General features: G+C 47.8%; 1 protein-coding gene across 2 annotated transcripts in view; it reads right to left on the bottom strand.

The window, feature by feature from the left end:
- MFSD2A (MFSD2 lysolipid transporter A, lysophospholipid) overlaps positions 1-19,712 on the bottom strand; it is a 102,812-nt gene that overhangs the window by 20,386 nt on the left and 62,714 nt on the right. For both annotated transcript variants that reach the window (XM_086955775.1, XM_086955776.1), the window contains 6 exons: positions 14,500-14,672; positions 13,213-13,303; positions 9,392-9,513; positions 6,657-6,740; positions 1,124-1,207; positions 207-319 (listed from right to left, as the gene is read on the bottom strand). In XM_086955775.1, the coding sequence (XP_086811901.1) occupies positions 207-319; positions 1,124-1,207; positions 6,657-6,740; positions 9,392-9,513; positions 13,213-13,303; positions 14,500-14,672 (667 nt within the window). The remainder of the gene's footprint in view (positions 1-206; positions 320-1,123; positions 1,208-6,656; positions 6,741-9,391; positions 9,514-13,212; positions 13,304-14,499; positions 14,673-19,712) is intronic.

Here is a 19,712-nt window from a genome sequence, read left to right as displayed (position 1 = left end):
TTTAAAAAAAAAAGTGCATGGAAAGAAAACATCTGAAAGTAGGGATACATGGGGAAGCAATATTTGGAAGCGGAAGGGCACACTTGGAAGGGGTGGGTGAAAGGACCTCCTTTTGACAACAAACTAATTACCATTGGATGCTGCGAGGCCAGTCTCTTCTCATTTCTAGATTACACACAGTACAGACTTCAAAACCATGTACTCACCAAGGCAACAAGAAGGCAGATGCGACACTAACGCCCGATGCAACGGCAACGATATAGGTGACGATGATGTTACTTTTCATGACGGCCACGAGGATGAGGAACGGGATGGCGGACTGTGAAAGAGAGGTGGCAAGAGGGATAGAGTCAGATAGCACCAAAAGACCCCATCAGAGGGCCTCAGTCTCTGACTGTGACCCATGACTGGAATGAGCGGACGCAGACTAGCCTTCTGATGCGGAGGACGGAAGCAGAGTGGGCACCGCTATGGGGTACAGCAGGAGCCCCTGAACGGGGTAACTTTCCTTATATTACCAAACCCCACAGAGCTGTTCAACAAAGCACTTTTAGTGCTTGTGCGATGGAACAAGGGTCACTCAAAATATCCCAACAGGGTGTTTACAGAGGTGGTTCTTAGGCACCTGCTCTTCATCCTTTCCATCTTTGCCCCAGAATCCCACAGCCTTGACTGCCAAGAGCGAATCTTATCAATCATTACCTCGGGCCTAGTCATCCCACCCCTCCCCCATCTGCTAGACAGTGTTCTCCCAAAACATTAAATATTTAATATTGTTCTGCATTTATATCAATGCGCAAGGTTGACTACCAACATATTGTCAAGGTAAGTCGATGTGGAATCAAGACATTAAAATGTACATGCATATGCTTAGCCTATTTGATGTTATTTTGGAGTGGATATATGTGCTGCTCTATATGGTTGACCATTGTATTTAGTTCTACAGCCCTGCTAGAGGTGCATGCTGTCCAGCAGTCATCTGTACTCAGCAATTCCTGACAAGCAACCCAAACATCCAGCCAACTATAGATTTACAATGGATCACAATCAGCGCTGTGTGGGCTACTCCAACACCAAATCCACAATCGCCCCAACCCTACCATCGCCGCTCCTCCATACTTACTGAGATGCCGCAGTATACCGCTGTCTTCTTCCCAAAGCGAGTCAGGAACCAGTGCCAGAATGGGATGGTGAGGGTGGCTGAGATCTGAGAAAAAGAGAGCACATGGAGATCTTTATTTATAAATTGCACTGCCACTGCAAGGTTTAATGGTAGTAAAATAAAATACAAAGGAGAGAAAACAAAAGACACACATTACAATAGCGCAATATGACAAAAAAATATTGGACCAAATTTATAATTTTTTTTAATTAACAAAAAAAAGATGTATTTAGCTTTGTATTAATGAGTAGGTAATATTTGAGCTCACAATTCTTACGGAAGAGAGTTCCAGAGACCTGGGACTGAAAAGTGGAAGGCACGACCTTCCATCAGGAAACCGTTTTGTGAACGCACAGAGCAGGTCGGTGTTTAGGGCATTAACACCTGGCACATTTTTGTATTCTTAGGATTGTAAAAGGCTCTTCGCAACGCAGAGAACCAAAGACCAGCACCATTTGTTCAAATGCCAACCAATGCAAACATTTCCAGGCTTCTTAGACAAGGTTTCATTTTTGGACATTTTGTACTACTTTCGCTGCAGGTTAGTCACAGGCTGTGCAGGCATACACGTACAGACTTACAGTCATCAAGCCTAAATAGAAAGCATGCAGCGACCACATGACTGTGCATTGACAGACAATGAGGTCCCATAAATTCAGGCCAAATTATGCCAAGCGCGGAAAATCGAGACGCGCCCGCCTCCGGACTCTTGTGGTTGGGCGGCCGGGTAGTCCAATGGGCAGCCGGCCGCCTTTCACTTCCGGGTCAATGGGTGACGCACTTCCGGAGTGGTGGGGGGCGGAGACCTGTGGCCTATTTAGGGTCCAAGCCCCGGGGCCTCGGTCTCTGTCCCTGTTACCACTCCAGTCACCCAGACCCTACGTCGGCGCTGAAACCGGCTTCCCCCCCTTCTTCGGAACCCCGACCTTCGTGAACTCCCACCCACCCGTCCCTTAGATTAGTGGTTAGAGGGGTGTGTTGCGGTAGAGACCTGTGATCAGTAACAGTGACTAACACAATGGACGGGAGTCCGCCTTGCGTACTCCATTGGCCAGCACCGAGGGGGGATAAGGTAAGCTCTCCGCGGGGAGGAAGTTACCACCGGTTGGGGAGGCTAGGGCCACAGATTTCGAGCCTCCTGGGTCCCTGGGCAGCCTGGTGGTCGAGGGGTGGGCCCTGGTAATGGCGGACAAGGATCAGAGGTTGGGGCCCACCACTCTAAGGGGCAGGTGCGCGGCACCTGGCATAGGATACCCAGTTGCGAGATGCGAACCAGATGGGGCTCCTCCCTTGGTGCTGGAGGACATGAGAAGAACCATCATAAAGTCGTTATTAAAAGTGTAATTTTGAAATATCATTTATGCATGTAAATTGCTTGTCATGTTTATGCATTGTTTCTGAATAAACATGGCCGTTTTTTGACCCACGTAAATCTCATGGTGATTTCATTGTGGGCTTGCATGTTAATGTCAGATAGTGGGATGTGGGGACAATGCTGGGGGGTCCGGGTCCTATTGCCTCAGTGTGCCTGAGGTTTCTTGGAGTCTTTCAGCTGAATATTCAGAATGTGCCAATCTGCCTCAGCACCAGTAGATTTCCAGAGGATAGAGTACTGACAATACTCTAACCCTACCGGCCTTTTGCAAATCCCATCACAGTGGACAAATAGTATTTCGAAAAGGTCTGTGTCCTTTATGCAAAACAGTCTCTAGTTCACAACTTTTTGCCTCACTTTATCCTTTACTCATTGACCCTTTACCCTGCCACCCCAGAGGTGCCTTCCATAGCCACCTGCTGCCCTGGGACTGTGTCTCCTCCTTTACTTCGGAATCTCTCCTCCTCTTTCTATTCCCCTGAAGTGCTTTGGGTCGCAATAAACGAGACAGACGCTCTACATAACCCAACGTGTCACAACATCCAATTCCCGAAGCTTCTTAAGGCCAAGTGATTTATGGCAGTCAGTTTCTTGGTTTCCAGATGAGGCCGTCACTGATTTAGAGAGGTTCCTATACATAATTCGCTTCCAATGTGCCCTTGTGAGGAAAGAGGCAACACTCTTTGGAAAACTGCACACAGGTGTGGGGAGAAAACGAGAACTTACCATTGCGACTGAACCTATCTTTTTCTACATCGTGGAATCCATCAGCACCTCTAACACGGGTAAACGTTCCTGACCTCAGAAACATCTTTAAATCGGTACTCTTAATAAATGTGATCATCCATGCTACAAGCTTACCCAAAAGAAACAGTAAAATCCCATTCTTGAGGGGTGCAGGCTTCTCTTTTGAGATTTTGTCCACGGCCACCAGGAGAAGAATGCACAACACTTATGTTATTAAAATTAATTAAGGGCACGTATTCCCTGGGGTGTCTTGGCGCTAACTGTACTAGAGCATGAACCGAACACATTCATTATTACAAAAGATATGTTCTGAGTTTTTTCCTGAAAGAAAGCAAGGAGGGGGTGGCTCAACTATGGGGATGAAGACAGTCTACCCCCTTCCTGAATCTGTGGGTTGTGAGTTCTGGCAACAAGGATTGCAGGTCTACTAGGAATGTACCACTGGAAGATGCGTCTCAGAAACTTGGGGCCTGTGTTGTGCAGTGCCTTATGGGCGATAAACAGGGATTTAAATTGTACATGACTTGGCACAGGAAACAAGGGAGACTTCCAGATTCCAGGGGATATTGAGTGGAACCTAGGCAATTGTAGTGCCATTCTGGCTACAACATTTTGTACTGTCTAAAGTATGTTAATATGTTTTTTTTCTGAAGGTTCATGCCAAGGCCATTGCAGTAGTCTAATTTAGATAGTTCTATGGTGGGGACAACTCTTTTTGGTTTTTGCGGAAATGTAGGGAATCATTATTTTGATCATCCTGAAACTATGGCAGACAGAAGAGCTACAGCAGAAACCTGAGCTCTATAATTAAGCGTGTTATCAATTTGTATACTCCGGTTCTTCTCTTTGGTCAGGGAGAGGGGACAGAGCTCCACTGGCAACCAGGACGCAGACCAGGAAGGGGAAAGGTTGGCAAATGTTACAACCTCAGCCCCCCCACTCCACCCCCTCCGAATTTAGCTTCAGACAGTGCCAGTTCATCCATGAACTAATTGTCCTCATGCAGTCCTGGAAGTGGGTAGACACTGTGGGGGTTTTGTTAAAGGCTGACACTGCTATTTGAATGTTATCCGCGTAGAAGGTAAGCGAGAAGTTGAAGCTTCTGCTTAGGGTAGCCAGTTCAGAGACCTATATAAGTAGTGTTGGACTAAACGAGGATCTCTGAGGGACCCCGCAAAGAAGGGAGAAAGGAGAGGACTCGTAGTAGGCCAAAGCCACTGATTCATTCCAGTTTAAGAGGAAGGAGTTCACGGGGGACAAGGCCTTCTCTTTAACACCTAATTCAGCCAGACAGTTGATTGGGGTTTTCTGAACAACCGTATCAAAGGCTGCTAATATCTGCATAGCCTCTGGTGTCTAAGGCAGCTCTTAACTCCTCTGTGGCTTTGATGAGTGCAGGTTCTGTGCTATTCCTGGTCTGAACCAAACTGGGTTGGGTCCAGAAGATGGTTTACGCGGATAAATTGGGTACGATGCATGTTCAGTATTTTCTCCACACTTTTAGCAGGAAGAAGGAGGCCGGAAATGAGGCTGTAATTATTCGGGTCTGCTGGATTCAGAATCGGTTTCGTTAAAAAAGTGGAGGATAGAAGGTTTTTTCCAAACTGATGGAAAAACTTCAGTTGAAAACATGGAGTTAAAAATGGATGAGAGATTAGTAGCCATCACCTCCTGTGCAAGCTTGAGTAGGCCAAGAGGGCAGGGATTTTGTGGAGAACCAGATTTTGAGCCATTAAGTATTGTTGTCCCAGAACTGTTGACTATGTAAAACAGCGTTTTTACTGGGAACGTGGGTGAGCTTAGTGACTACCCAAAATAATTCTGTAGTGGAGTTTGTGGCTGATTCGATTAGTTGAGTGTAGAAAATTGCTTTTTCCTTTAGTTAAACCATTTTGGAACTTGGTCAATGCTAATAAGTAGGAGAGCTTCTCCAGCAAATCACAGTGCCCGCGCCTGCATCTTTCCTGTCTCCGGCAGAGTTGTTTCTCAAGTCTAAACGCCTTGGAGCACCAAGGAGCTGAGGGTTCCCTTCTGTCAGTGTGAGAGATTTTGGGTGGGGTAAGTTTGAGTCCGTCCATAGCGAGCCGATGCTAGTTCAGGATCGGACGGAAGAGTAGGATGGCATTTAAGGAGGAGTTGGGTTAGAATTTTTTTTTAGCGATTTTACTCCAAGCCCTACAGCAGGAGGGACCACCTGATTTTAAAGGATATGGAGTTTATAAGGGATATCAAGTCCGAAAATTTAGATCATCCAGTATTGTGAAATCGTCAGCACAGAGACTATTTCCTAATAGTGAGCCAAGGTTGTTCTAAAACTATTTCTTCGGCCTGGTAAGCGATATAAAAACAGCCCTATTAAAGTGAGATTACTGTTGATTCCTATTTTAAAGAAGAAGGCTTCGCAGTCTAAAAATAGAGCGGGATCACAGGTAGCAGTGAGCCAGCTTCGAAATATCAAAGCAAGACCTCCACCTCTTCTGTGTGGTCGCTTATCTAAATAGAGAGAATTCAGTGTGGACTGCAATACCAAAATCAGGGCTGGATGCCAGGTCACCCCAGGTTTCACTAATCAAAAGTACATCAAAGTGTGAACTACCCAGGAGGTCAGCCATTTCTATTTTATGCTTTGGAAAGGAGAACGGATTAATGAGGGCGAGACAGAGCTTAGTATTCTTATTAACAGGAAGAGGAGGATGATTGCTGAGGAAGGGACGCAAGGTTGGTCCAATTATACACAAACTGCAACTAGGGCATTTCAAGTTGGCCGTCTGAGTAAAGGAAGCAAGGTAGACAGAGACACAGCTTGGGCATCGTATGGGGCAAAGAGCATGTAACTCCTTACAGTGTAGGACAGTGACAGTCCTAACCTTTCGTACATGAGGTCAGGGGCCTCTGTTGGAACGGAGGAGTGTCACCCCACTTAAAATCCCCCCAAAACTCTTTTTAAAAAAAAAAGGCAATTTATTACCATTTTAATCCCCCGCCCCAAACCGAGCGTCAGGACAGGGGCGGGCCGCTGCTAAGTGACAGCAACAGGGAGCAGGGTGGGCTGTCTTTGCACACTGTTTAAAGTGCGCATGTCTTTTAGGCTGGTCGCCTTGCCCGCACTTTAAACAACTCTAACCCAATTGTCTTAGGACAGCTGGGTTAGAGCAAGTTCAAGCCTCCAGAGTGCTGTGGAGCCAAGAGTGAAGCTGCTGCATGAGAGCAGTGCCAGGATTGGTCAAGGGAGTTGGTGCATCCAGTTCCTGTGGAGAGAAGAGGTCCGGAGCAGAGGACATCGTATTCAGGTACGTTTTATACATTTTTATTTTCTTTTGCACCCGCTACCCCTCCCAGTAGATGCCAGCCACCACTTCATGAGGAACCTACCATAATGGCGAGAAGAATGTTCTGGAAGTCGTTGCGAAAGCCCAGAGTGTAGGTGCAGAAGAGGGCAAAGTTCCCTTCCACCAGCTGTGGGAGAGAAAGAAGAATTATTCAGGGCTCTCCGCCACACTTTGTGGGCTCTTTGTATCAGTCACTGGCACCCACACTAATACATCCCAGTTGGTTTTACACAGACTTCAAAGCAATTGTCCAAGTTCCAAATGAAAAACAAAACAACTGTCAAATGCCCCAAACAGCCATGCATGCTCATGAAAGTCAAACTCCCTGCCATGCCCCAGAAGGAACGACCTCTTGTCCAAGAGCTTAGACTCTTCATCACAGACTTTGGTCACACACTACCACTGACCTGCCAAAGCCTTCCTAGTGCCTCTCAAACCCATCCCTTGCACTCCTAACGCCTTTCTGGGATCTGCTCAAAAACGTCCATAGACCCCTTACTGTGAAAGAAAGCCTATGGCTAAGACTTCCTGAAATACATACAGAATTTGCAATTTCTTTGTTATTGAAAGTGGGCTCTAAACTGATTTGCTGCTCCCGAAGTTTTGCTACACGACAAGCATGATGAAAATGCTACTCGATTGGCAGTGGCTACTTTTCATCATGTGTCATTTTTAGATAATGCGACGTGCTGTAGGTGGGGGGTGTTGGGGGCGGGCTGCCCTTTCCAAATAGCCCGGATTAAATACAAATCTACAGTAACCTTGAAAACAATGTCTGTGTTCTTTCAAAGAACAAATGTCTCAATTTGTTGGTTGTCGGGGAAATTGTGAAAGAGGGTCTTTGTGAATGGGACTCCGCCAGCAAAATGGATCCTTTTGTGACTTTCAGAAGCCCTGTATGGGGACCCTCCTCACTTCTGTAGTCCTTTAGGTGGGAGTCCCCCTCTTCACAGCAGTTAATTCTATCTCAACCATGCATTGCCGCTAGAAAGTGGCCCATGTGTAGTATGTCTGAAAGGGAACCCGTGCACGCCATCTCCTATCGTTTGTCACTTCCTTCAGGACTAAAGTGCCTGGAACCTCTGAGCTGGAGTCTATCACCCAAGCGCTGCCTTGCAGAATTAAGCTGCTTGAGGTCACTCAGTGTAGATATTCACTAGTGAGTATCAAAGGAGGTTACCTGGTACCCGCATTACTGTGTCTGGAGGGCGTGCTGCCCTCTCTGCTCGCCATTCCTACAAGTGAAAGGCTGACATGCCTGTGCACCTTCCAGCCATGCACTGGATCAATTCTGCACTCAGCAACGCCCCACCCAGATTATTATGGTCTGGGTTGACAACGCAGCTATTGCCAGACATTTATGTGAGCATCAACAAAGAGGGGCTTTGACTTCACCCACATGTTGGGTGATGGGAATACATGTTTTGATTGGGCAGAAGTTGTGTGCGTCCACAAAAAGTGCTTGCCCGCCACATAGCTGTGATCATTTTCTTTACTTATCCAGCTGCCTGAGCTTAAACTTCCAGGGGCACACACATGATATTGCAATGCTATTAAAGAGTCTTAGATAACTAGATCATTTCTGGTGTTTCTCTGGCAGCAGCACAGATAGGGGAGGGTAGTCGTTAACCAACATGGATGTTTAGGTCCGACATGGCAGTGCAACGGTCACCGGACCATTTAACCTACAACAGTATTTTTCCTACAGTTCTTTGCTTCCACACAAATGGAGATCCATTCCCATTCTATTTACTTGTAATGCTTCACATTACCGTACATCATTCATTTAAAGCCAGACCTACTGGAATTGCTAATGCTTGTTATGGTTACCTACTTAGCAGACACTCCCTTCTCTGCCTCCCCTAAAAGGCATATATAGCCAAAGTAAGCTTTTTGAGTAAGGCATTGAGATGTAAACATTCTCTTCTTCCCAATGTAAACCTTTTGCCCACTAAAGCCTGATTCCTGGTCAAGAAAACGTAATAACACTTTTTCAGGTCAAGCATGGTCAAAGAGGAACCAGGAGTGAGAACAAGGGAAGGGTGGAGAGATATTAGCACTCTTGGACAGGAGGATGCAATATACATAGAAGGGAAGCAAGCCACTGGGGAGAAAGGTCATCCATGGTGGAATACACTAGCGAGCAGATTCATTTTTATAAAGCGCTATTACCAGCTGGTGGAGTCCGCTATTGCGTCCAGCACAAAAGGGAGGAAGAAAATACAACAGACAAAGGTTTACTAGTCATACAGCTTTATTGAGCGGATGTGTGATATTCAACAGGTGACCAGGCACAGTGTGACCCTCTGCACACCTTGACATTGGACAGGTCACAGGGGATTGATGTTAGCCTGTCTCCCAGGGTGGAGGTGCCTGGTACGGACCAGATTACTGGGAAAAGGAAGGGGACATTGATGGAACGAACAAGTTTGTTGGGACTGGGATGGGTGATACGGACTGCGCACTGGGTAGTGGAGGGGGATACGGACCTCTCTGGAATGGAGTGATACAAGTTCAGTTCTTCTCAATCATTCTGTGCAAAATGGTGGGTTGAGAGTGCGGGGAGGGGGGGTGTCAAGGGCTATTTGCTGGACAGAGTAGGGTGAGACTGGCCGACATACTTGGGGTAGGGGAGTGATATTGAGCAGTTCATAGGGTGGGGATGATGCTGAACAGTTCACTGAGTGGAGGTACCTGGATGATGAAGTTGGGATCTTTGGAGGAAAATGACCATGGGGTTTAGGGACCCCATGATGAAAAGGAAAACTCATCGCTTACCATGAATGCCAGCGAGGTGAAGAGGAAGCCTGCAATGAGCTTGATATAAGGTCCATGGCTCATAACCAGTTTCAGCCCCTGGAAGAAAGAGACTGGCTCATCCGTGAACAGCTTCCCGGTGTCTGTAAGACAAAGAGACAGAGGGGTGAGCGGGGGTGACACACTCGGGGCTGAGCAGGAGTGAAATCGAGAACAATCATGAGTGAAACTGAGGGGAGGGTAGCAGAGAGAGTGAAGGAAAGAAGAAAGCAGGAAAGAAATCTTGAAGGAAAAGTGGATTTAGACTGCGAAGAGCCTGAGTAATGCAGTGGGTGTGTAGGAGAGGCAAACAGACTGAGTGGCGACGAGAAGAGCAGGTGGCAGAATAGCACACTACTGCTACAGGGCGTCTGAAGAAACTAAAATACTTACATGCACTTGTGGCTGCCTGCTGCCTTCCTGCCAATTTCACAAAATGGATCTCTTCTTGCTCGACAATTGGTATTTTGGTTGGCCGCCTCTTTGCGTTTTTGGCCATTTTAGTTTACACCAAGTTTACACCCTGGTTCCTAGCTCCAAGGGTTTGATTTGATTGGCCACAGGGACATGCTGCATGAAGTGCTCAACATTTCCTGCAAGTGGGCTGCCAGAGTCCGTGACTGGATATTTGGAAAGCATACTTTCTCTTATGTTTCAAGGCATTCGTTTTTTTTATTGCTTTATTCAGAGGATCCTGAATGATTTCCTTTTCAGAATGTCTGCCTTGCCTGCGCTGTTGGGCACTCCTTATTTCGAGGCTTATTTGCCAGCTCATACTTTCCACCTCTTTATTACCAAAAGTAAACTTGGTGTACAGGTTTGCCCTCAGGATGCATGGGTAATTAAAGTAAAATTAACCACTGACGAAACAAGAGTTGGAAAATGTTACACGTGTGTTGGAAACAGAAAATGTCCTCTGCCTGGTTTGGCAGAGCATATTCCTTGGCCTGAATTCCACATGTTTCCTTGGTTGAGACTGATTTTTTTGCCTCAGCAAAATCTACAATGTGCGTTGTCTGAGGGCCCATTGTGACATGGAATGTGACCCAGAGCTGGGCATTGTGGGCAGAGAGCTACACGATGTGCACCACCTTTACTGAGCGTGCCTAGCTCACGAGGCTGTGGAGGATCACAGTGGTGGTACTTTGTTATGTATATATTATTTGCCCTGTTCTACTTGGTTATGTTCTCTCTCTCGTGCTATGTCCTCGCTCTGCCCTTGCTCCAAGCGTCCGCTGTTGTGGTGTTCTAGATCGTGGAGCAGTTGGAGAGCTGAGGGAAGGAGTGAGGCGTTTGTCTGCTGTGCCCAGGTTTACTTGAAATAAACCTTTTAACGCAAATCTCCGTGTCATACCATCTTTACATCCTTAAAGATGATCTACGTAGGAGAGTCTTTACCTGTTGTCTCACCGGAAGAGAGTTGCCTTGCTACCCTAACTTTCCCAAATTTGTCTGCAAGTCCCTTACAAACTGGTCTCTCACTCTATTCAGGTAAGACATGGATAATGTGTACATGTTTAATATATGTATGTTGTGGTTTCCTTGGAGGAAGTTTATTCTGCACATCGATAAGGTACACCACAATAATAAAAGATAACACACTTGAGTGATAGTAGGGTAGAAAGGAGCAAAGTTCCTGGGGCTTTCCTTGTCCAGCTGGGCACTTCCTGCTCGTGCTGTTTCCCTCGCTAGCTGTGCTGTCGATTCTTTGTTCCAGATTTTTTATTTGATTGGGTCCTTGTTCCTGTAGTGTTGCTGGTTTTGCTTTCTGCGTCAGACGAGTGATTTGTTCGTTTGGTAAATTCCCATCTTTGCTAGCATCCCATCTTCAGGTTTTAACAGTGTTAGTCTGCTATGGTTGTGCTCTGATATTTTGATTATAACCCTTTTTTATTTGACCTCTTTACATCCCGCTCGCTGTACAGCTGTGCTTTTCTCTTCTAGTTTCAGGCCTTTTTCCATTAGAGCTCCAACTGGTGTCTAATGTGAAAGTTTACACAGGAAAGCAACTTTGCTCTAACGTAGAGAAAACATTCTGAGTTGAGCTTTTACTATTACATGTGCTTTTTCATCTCTCAAATCTGTTTACATTTAAGTTTCTTTAAACCGGAGGTGCTCTTGAAAAAAATCTCTGGATGTTGGGATCTGTGCCTGAACCCGGAGTAGGAAGAGGCTGTGCTTTGGAGACAGTCTTGCAACAACACAGGCGCTCAGGGACACCCATTCTTCGGGACGCCCGGAACTCACCTCAGTACTTGCTAATCAGAAGGATGCGGACACTTCATTTCACGGTGAGGATATACTCAGTGGGGAGCACTTAAACATATGTGTGGCATATGCCACCAGGAATTAGGGGGTCAGATTGTGCCAAAGCAGTGCATAAAGTTGCTTTAGAACACAGAATAGTTCACAGTTCCTCTGGACCCAAAATGCACTAATTGTGGTCGGGGCTCAGCCCACGTGTTCTGAAAGTGATGGTCACTTCATATAAAGTCTTCTCTGGTTGTCATCAAGCCCCGTGCTTGGGTCGTTTCAGGATAAGGAACATCAGACTTTGAGACACCTGGTGGAAGATGGCCAAGAATGAGTTTAGGGAGCCGCACTGACCATGCCATGGGAAAAGGGTGCATTCTAGCCCATGGGTCACCACTGGGCTGAGTAGAATGACACATGGGCCTACTGACCTCACTACAACAATAAGAGACCTGGACATGGATATCATACGGTCTCTCGAGTGCTCATTTTAGTGCATATTGCAAAACCTACATACTCTCAGAACAGGGAATTGGGGCCACCAGTTTTGACACTGTATATAGCAACTAGTTGCTTGAAAGCAGGAACATTCAGCTCCACCGGGTCTTGCTACATTTCTTCATTGTTCCCTATGCAGCGAAAGTACGTGGGTGCGTTTGCCTTCGGCTGGCTGGGTTAGTCTTTGGTTCAGTGTGATTGCTGGGAAGGAAGACACGCAGTCTCTTTGGCAGCAGTGTCTGGCGATGATGGACGGAGCTAGGATCCTGTGTCAATATGCCTGCAGGGCCATTCCTTTGATATGAGGTCTTCTGAAATGGTGGATTCGAGGCCTAGAAGTGCATCTCAGCTGCAGGAGAAGTATTTAGTAGAAATAGCAACAATTCGCCTGAATGCAGAAAGGGTGGAATCAGACATTTCCAGCAATCAGTAGCTGACTTTTCCACCATTTAATGTTTGCGTTCGCTCTTCAGCACATCTGGGAGGACAGTAATTCAGATTGGCCCAAAATTGTTTAAAGGCAGAGAGAAATTCTGATTGGAAAAAACGGCCAATCAACCGCCCTTCTGAGTGGCTGGTACTACCCATCCTACCAGAGTCGCCTTGATACATGGGAAGGTATTTCTTTCCTCCAGGGATAGATAGAGAAGACAGCAGGAGAGACAGATAGGCAGAGGAAGAAGTGTGGGTAGGATACAGAGCTGGAAGGAAAGGGTGGAGAAGGAGTGAGAAACACAAAGGGCAACCAGAGGAGATCAGAGGATAGGAGAGGGTAACTAAGAATGCTCTAGAGAGAGAGAGAGGGGGGAAGTGTAGGGGGAAAGAGGAATGGATAGTAGGGGCAGAAAGGGTGAAAGGTGGGTAGAAGAGGTATAGGGCAGACAGCAGGAGGGATGGATAAAATAGAGGTAAAAGGGAAAGGGAACCATATAACATAACAGACCGAGTACGGATAGGCACAGGCAATTTAAAAATAGAAAAATTTGGGAGGTGGGCAGAGGGTGGTGCTAGAATCACGTTATGGTATGTTACATCAATATGAGTGCACTCACCTCGCTTCTCACGCACGCCTAAGCACAGGACAATTGCACAAAAGACGTAGATCGCTCCAATTATGCCAGCCGCAAGCATGTAAGCCTTTTTCTGTAAACGAGAGGATGTCTAGGTTAGCAACAGGAATAGCAAAGCATACACAGTGAACAGCCGCTGCAGGGTCCCATGCGCTGCACATATGCACTGAAGGACCTTGGGCACCAAGACAGAGTACCCAATAGCCCAACACACCAACACACCAAGTCCAAGTGGCCAATGACCAGCCACCAAGAGATCCCACACAAGACAGCCATTAAAGGGTCGAACAGACAGTGACCAGAAAGTCCCAGGAGTCCAAGGACAATGACCGGGCATCCAAAGTTCCCATAGATAGTGACAAGCCACTAAAACATTGTGCCAAGACGATTCACCACCGTCCCATTGATGGCGACCTGTCAACAAAGGGCCCTACAACGAGGGACTAGCCCCCAAGGGAGTAACAAGCACCAAAACAGCCACTTAAAGGGTATGTAGACTTTTACCAGACACCACAGGGTCCTAGTCGGTGACCAGCCGCATAAAGGGCTCTATGCGCCAAGACCATATCCAAAAGGTCCCATGGACAACCACCAGCTACAAAGAATTTACAGTGATAGTAGCCAACGACGAAACGATCAGCACAGATAGTAATCAGCCACAAAAGGGCTCTTTGGAAAGCCACCAACCATCCAAGACTCCCACAGACAATCAGCCACCAAGGGTTTCATAGATGGTGACCACTTGCCAAAGTGGCTGCACAATGGTGCCAAGACTCCTAAGTGCTTGATGAAGGTCAACCTGCCACCACTAGATCTCACAAATGGCAACCTAGGGTCGCATGGACAGTAACAATTGACTGGAGTGTCCGATGGAGGGCTTACAACCAAAGACTCAAACAAACAGCCACCAAAGAGCAGCTACAACATAGGTAGAAAGTCATCAATGGGCCACACAGATACCAAAGGCTACCATGGACAATGGCAAGACACAAAAAGTTCTAAAGAAGAGCAACCTCAAAGAGTGACCATGTAAAGTAGCCATTCACTGGAGTGCCCAGCGGGATGTGTCAAGTCATCATGGCTCTTGCAAAAAAGAACTAGCCACCAGATGCTCCTAAGGGCAGAGGTCACCACAAAAGACTCCCACAGAGAGAACCCAGTCAATGCAAGCCCCACAAGTATCACTGCTACAGAACCAATTAAATGAAGTTGCTGGGACCTGGTCTCTTTCATTGGGGAGGGGGCAAGTGATGGAAACGAAGTACATACCGTGTCAGCAATGGATTCTGTGTTGTGCGTGCTGTTCACTTCCTCCAAAGACACACTGGTATTTCCATGGGGCATCTGCAACTCACTGGGGATACATGGCATGCCCACTTGCCCAACAATCTGCCCCTGAATCGCCGTCCCCAATAGGGTGCCCAAAACCTCCACTGTCATTCCTGTAACACAGAAAGTGAACACAATTGTGAATAGAAGGAAAAGACTCACTACAAGATCACTGTAAAAATAACACCCTCAAACTACGCAACCTAGGAAGCTTCTAAGAAAATGGAAATTGAGTTCAGATAGCAACGGAAGAGGTACAAGAGCATGGAAGATAATGTTGAACTTGTACTTAAATACAAAAGGCCCGACACAGGACGCCAACAAGGTACATATGGTGGTCAGCGTTGAAGACTTGGGTATTTTTGCGAGAAGTTTGTGTAAGGAGAGGTGATGAAACCCATGTACTTTGTTGGAGAGGAGCCACTAAGGCTTGTAGTCCCTCCCAATATATCAGGAAAGTATGCAGCGCTTTCCCAAACCATTCAGTGAAAGAAATCCATTTCTCCGTATGCAGTTCTGCATCAGCACAAATACATACTCTATAATTGTCCATTGACCAGCAATGACGGTAGAATAGCTATTTTTGTTTACTTTAAGCCCTTCAAAGCTGTGCAACAGATTTATAAAATATTAACAAAGCCAAATAGCTCTGAGAGCTATTTGGTTTCGTAAATATATATATTTTTTGTGACGTACGGCAGGGCCAGTGGGGGCATTACTAAAAGGCAATGTATAGAACAAGCCACCCGAGGGAGGCGCTGGAGCAGCAAGAATGGACAGTGGGTGGGAGGGAACGAACATGAGCGAGGTGCGGGAAGCAACAACAGACAGTAGGAGGAGGGCTAAAAGCAACACAAGGGAGCGGGAGGAGAGCGGCACATAGACTGCAGAGACAGGCACTCTTTGAGAGTGTATGTCCAGAAGTTTATTAAAAGTATCTGCCGGAGCCCGCCTGCAGCCAGTGGAAGGACACTGGAGGCAGACAGGAAACTGTACTAGGTACATGGTCCACAGCAGACATGACACTGAAGGCCTGGGAGGAAGCAGGAAGGAGCAGGAGATGCTGGCCAATCAGAAGCAAGGAAACCAGGGGCAGCTCCTCCGCAATGGAGGAGGAGCGTCGCCCCACTGCTGAAAAGCAGCAGTCAGAAGACAAATAAAAGGACATAAAACAATTTTATTGTCATTTTATTTTTACTTCCAGTCTGCAGTGTTGAGGGCGAGGCGGGGCCAGGCCGCAGCATCACACAGCAAGGAGGTGGAGGTACAAATGTCAGTTTGGCCGGAAGTCCACGACAGCGAAACTGACATGAGCACTTGCATATCTCCAGGATGTTCCTTGGAGATATCCTAGGCTAGGGGTCAGGCTCCAAAACCCTGCTGGAGCGCCAAACTGACCTGCCCCGTCCAATCCAGCACTCCTCTCATGCTGGGAGAAGTGCTGGGAGAAGCGCTGGGATTGGGTGGGTTCTGGGAGCCTGTGCCCATGGGAATTGTAGTGCCGGGAGCAGAGCGGCGCGGGAGCAGAAGATCGGTGCAGCAGACTGGATAGGTAAGTTTATATTTCTATTTTATCCTTCCCCTCCCTCCCGCCCCCTTACCCCTGGATTGGCTGTAGCCGCCCCCTGAAAACAATAGTGAGGCGGAAGCCAAACAAGGGTAGGTAAGGGGGGAGGGGGGCTCGAGGCCCCTTTTAAGATTTTTTTTTCTTCAAGATTTTTCGCAAGTAGAGCGCAAGTGCTGTGCAGACGAAGCCTAAAAAGGAGATAACGAGTAGTGACAGCACATCCCCTCTCCCATGTGCCTCTCAATTTCGCCCGCTCAGTTCACAGACATGATCGTTTGAGACAGGCCTGTATGCTGCACTGTGTGTACATGATGGAGGCGTACCGTGTGATGCCTCTGCAGCTATAGAGCCTTGATAGCTGGAGTTAGGAGTGAGGCGCACTGGTGCTATCCCGCTGCAGGCGGGGCGTGCTTCTCCCACTGCTCATGAGGGGTCACTGAAAGGCATTGTTTGGAGGGACTGTGACTGGACCGAGGCGGAGAGGCCCGCCTGGGCACCCTCTCAGATCCCGCCCCGTGATCTCATGCTGCCGGTGGTCTCGGAAGGATTGAAGAGACTGCTCTCTGCGTCGGCTCCTCCTGGTGTCCGACCACTGCTTGCTGCAGAGACGGGGCCCGAAGGCTGCTAAACAATAAGGAGATAAACCGACCGACCCACCACGGCCCAGCCCGCCTCCAGGCGCACAGTACAGTCTCTCCTGCCATCTCTTCGGGGCTCTGAACATTCCTTCTACTTCACCCGCATCTTTGGTGTTCGGACCCCTCCTTCCTTATCTCTTGCGATAACCCTGCGCCGAGCAGACCTCGGAAACACCCATCTGAGGAGTAACGCTCTCCAGCCGGCCCCTCAGCACAGGCCTGAGGCAGAGCAGAGGGAGGTCACACATCTATGTGACTTCCAGCCCCTGCTCACCTCCATGGGTGTACCTGAAACCTCCAAAAAGATGGGAGGGCTCAGTGCTTTAAATGGGCCGGTACTCACTGGTACTAAGTACCGGCACTTCAACATTATCTGCCTCAGTGTCCACAGAGAGTACCGGTACTCATGGTAAAGCAAGTCAAGCTCAGTGAGACTTGGCTTGTACAAAAATAAGCCTGACAGGCCGGATGAGTCAGTCTGTTTCCGCGAAGCACTCTAATAATCGAGTGCTAATCTGCCCCCAGGGCGCTAGCTGGGTGCATTTATTCAGAGCTGGCAGGCGGTTTGGGAGGGGCCCGAGTCACACTGTGATATTTGACACTCCGGCTCTGCGGAGTGTCAAGCACTGTATTGTTTGAGCGGGGGTCTGCTAATAGGCACATAGTCACTGCGGGTAAATCTAAGAGACTGCTTCCTGCTGGCAGAGTAGGGCTGCACTTTTTTGATGTCAGTATGAGGAGGAAGGCGGGTTAAGGGAAACGTTAACACAGCAGGAGGGAATCAAGGTTAGTGATGTGGATGTGGGCAGCAGCCAGGGATGGATCGGCAAAGCGCACATTCGGCCGACGGGCCATGTCCGAGTGTCGCCTGTTTCGTGGAGGACAACCACCCACAATATCCTACTGGCCATCCAGCCCCACTATGGCCACCTGACTAGGCCACTATGGAATATGTAGGTGGGCTGCAGCACAAAACGTTGTGCTTCGAGTTGGGGAGCTGAGTGAGAGGTAGGTTTTGTGGCTGTAGCTTTGGGCCATCTTCACAGAAGCCCAGATCTCACAAGCAGTGCTAGTCTGCATTCCTTCCTGCCATTCCGTCAGGCCAGGTTTTGCTCTACCTTTCGCGCCGTGCCCACGTCAGCCCTAAAGTGCAGAAGCAATTTCAATAATTAGGTTACCTGCACATATACTGATGTTCCCGGACAGGGGTAACCTACCTAGTGCCCCCCCCCCCACCCCCGCCCCCACCTACCAACCCACAGGTCTCCAAGATGGGTGAGGTCAGTTGCAGCAGGGGCGTTGTCGTAAAGGACAAACAACAAATGAACGAACAGCAGGGTAGGTGAGGAGCAAATAAACACCACCTCGCCTGCTGGGAGGACCCCTGTTCTATTGGCCCAGTGGAAATCCACTGGATCATTAAAAGGGAGGGTCCGCACTCCTGGAAATTCCGCAAGCACTTTTGTAAAAAGCACCACTTTTTTTTTTTTTTTTTTTACAAAAGTGGCGATATTGCAAATTTATTGCAAATCGTTAAATTGCGAAATCCTGGAAGGTCTGACAAGAACGTGTGTCTGCTGCAAGTGCGGTCAGAGCTTCCTAGGTGGCAATGCAATGATCGGCCACAGCAGCTGGGCTCTGCTGTGTGTGTAGACATTAAAGGAAGGCACTTTCTCTTCTCTCCTCGCAAACTATTCACGTTGCTCACTTCCATACAACTTATGAGGATCGCTCACATGTAGCAGGGGTCTGGTCTATGGCCAAACAGCAGCATTTCTTGCATGTCTTTTCCCCCGAATGGGCCAAACAGAGACAGTCAAATTTACCAATAATCTAATATGGGGTTTACTCTACAGAGAGGCTTCGATCTGTATGGTTATCTAAATTCCAACTAGCCACTCCGATCATTGGACTGATGCATTCATTACAATGCAATTTAATTGATTTGATTTATTTCTGCCCCAGGGCCAACCCCACCATGTCTTTTTAAGAATAACCGTAATCAATACTGGTCTCCAAGCCCTTCTCCTGGCACGGGCCTTGCTAACACTTTGATATGCAATTAACATCTTGGTTAGACTCCTTCTAAATAAACTCTGGCTGAGTCATCGTGTACTAAACTCGCCTCAGTCCTAATGTGCTGTGCAGCCTCTCCTGCGCTACGATTACTGTACTTCCGGGGGATCGTGTGACCACAAGAAAGTCTGAACTGCAGCAAAGGGCAGGCCTGTGATAGGGACTCGCGCTATGTGGGATCCAACTGGGATAGGTACCCTGCTCCCTTTTCTTTACCTTGTAGAATGATTGGGTTGGTTCTGAAATTCACATCAATATTTGCATTCCAATTGTTCGACCCAGCCCCCTTAGCAACATGCAGCAGATTTCAGTCCCAGTGCATAGTGTTAGGCCACGCCCTGAGTTACCCTTGCTAGCAAACATTTGGCCTTTACCACAAGCTCTGGGTGGAATCCATAGCCACTTTCCCTGTTCCCAGACTTGCTTAGCAAAGCTGTTCATGCCCTGTTCATGGTTGTGCCCAGTGGACTCGCGGCATGAGGGGCCTTCTGCACGCTACCCCTTCCTTTTGCGACCTGCTTAGCACGATTTTAGAGGATTTTCATGTGCATTTAGAAAATCCAGAGAACACAGGTGTGGTATGTCTTACTGACATGCTGCTTAGTCTTGGACTAGAACAACGGGTCAATGAATCGACGCACCAAGCAGGCCATCGACTCAAAGGCATTTTCTCCGACTGTCCGTACTTGTCAACATCAGCAGCCCTACCCTTGCTATGGTCCGATCATCGAGCAGTTCTGTTTAACATCAAATTAGCCCCCCCCTTATTGCTTCTCACAATAAACCTAATCCAGTAAGTTTCTCACGCAACTGGCATTTGGTAAAGGAGATGGAGCTAGACGCCATCCTATCTGAAACACGGCCCTACACAA

Source organism: Lissotriton vulgaris, chromosome 2_1, assembly GCF_964263255.1.
Source record: "Lissotriton vulgaris chromosome 2_1, aLisVul1.2, whole genome shotgun sequence".
NCBI classification, from domain to species: domain Eukaryota; kingdom Metazoa; phylum Chordata; class Amphibia; order Caudata; family Salamandridae; genus Lissotriton; species Lissotriton vulgaris.
The sequence above is the reverse complement of the archived record's forward strand: the minus strand, read 5'-3'. Positions and strand labels throughout refer to the sequence as shown.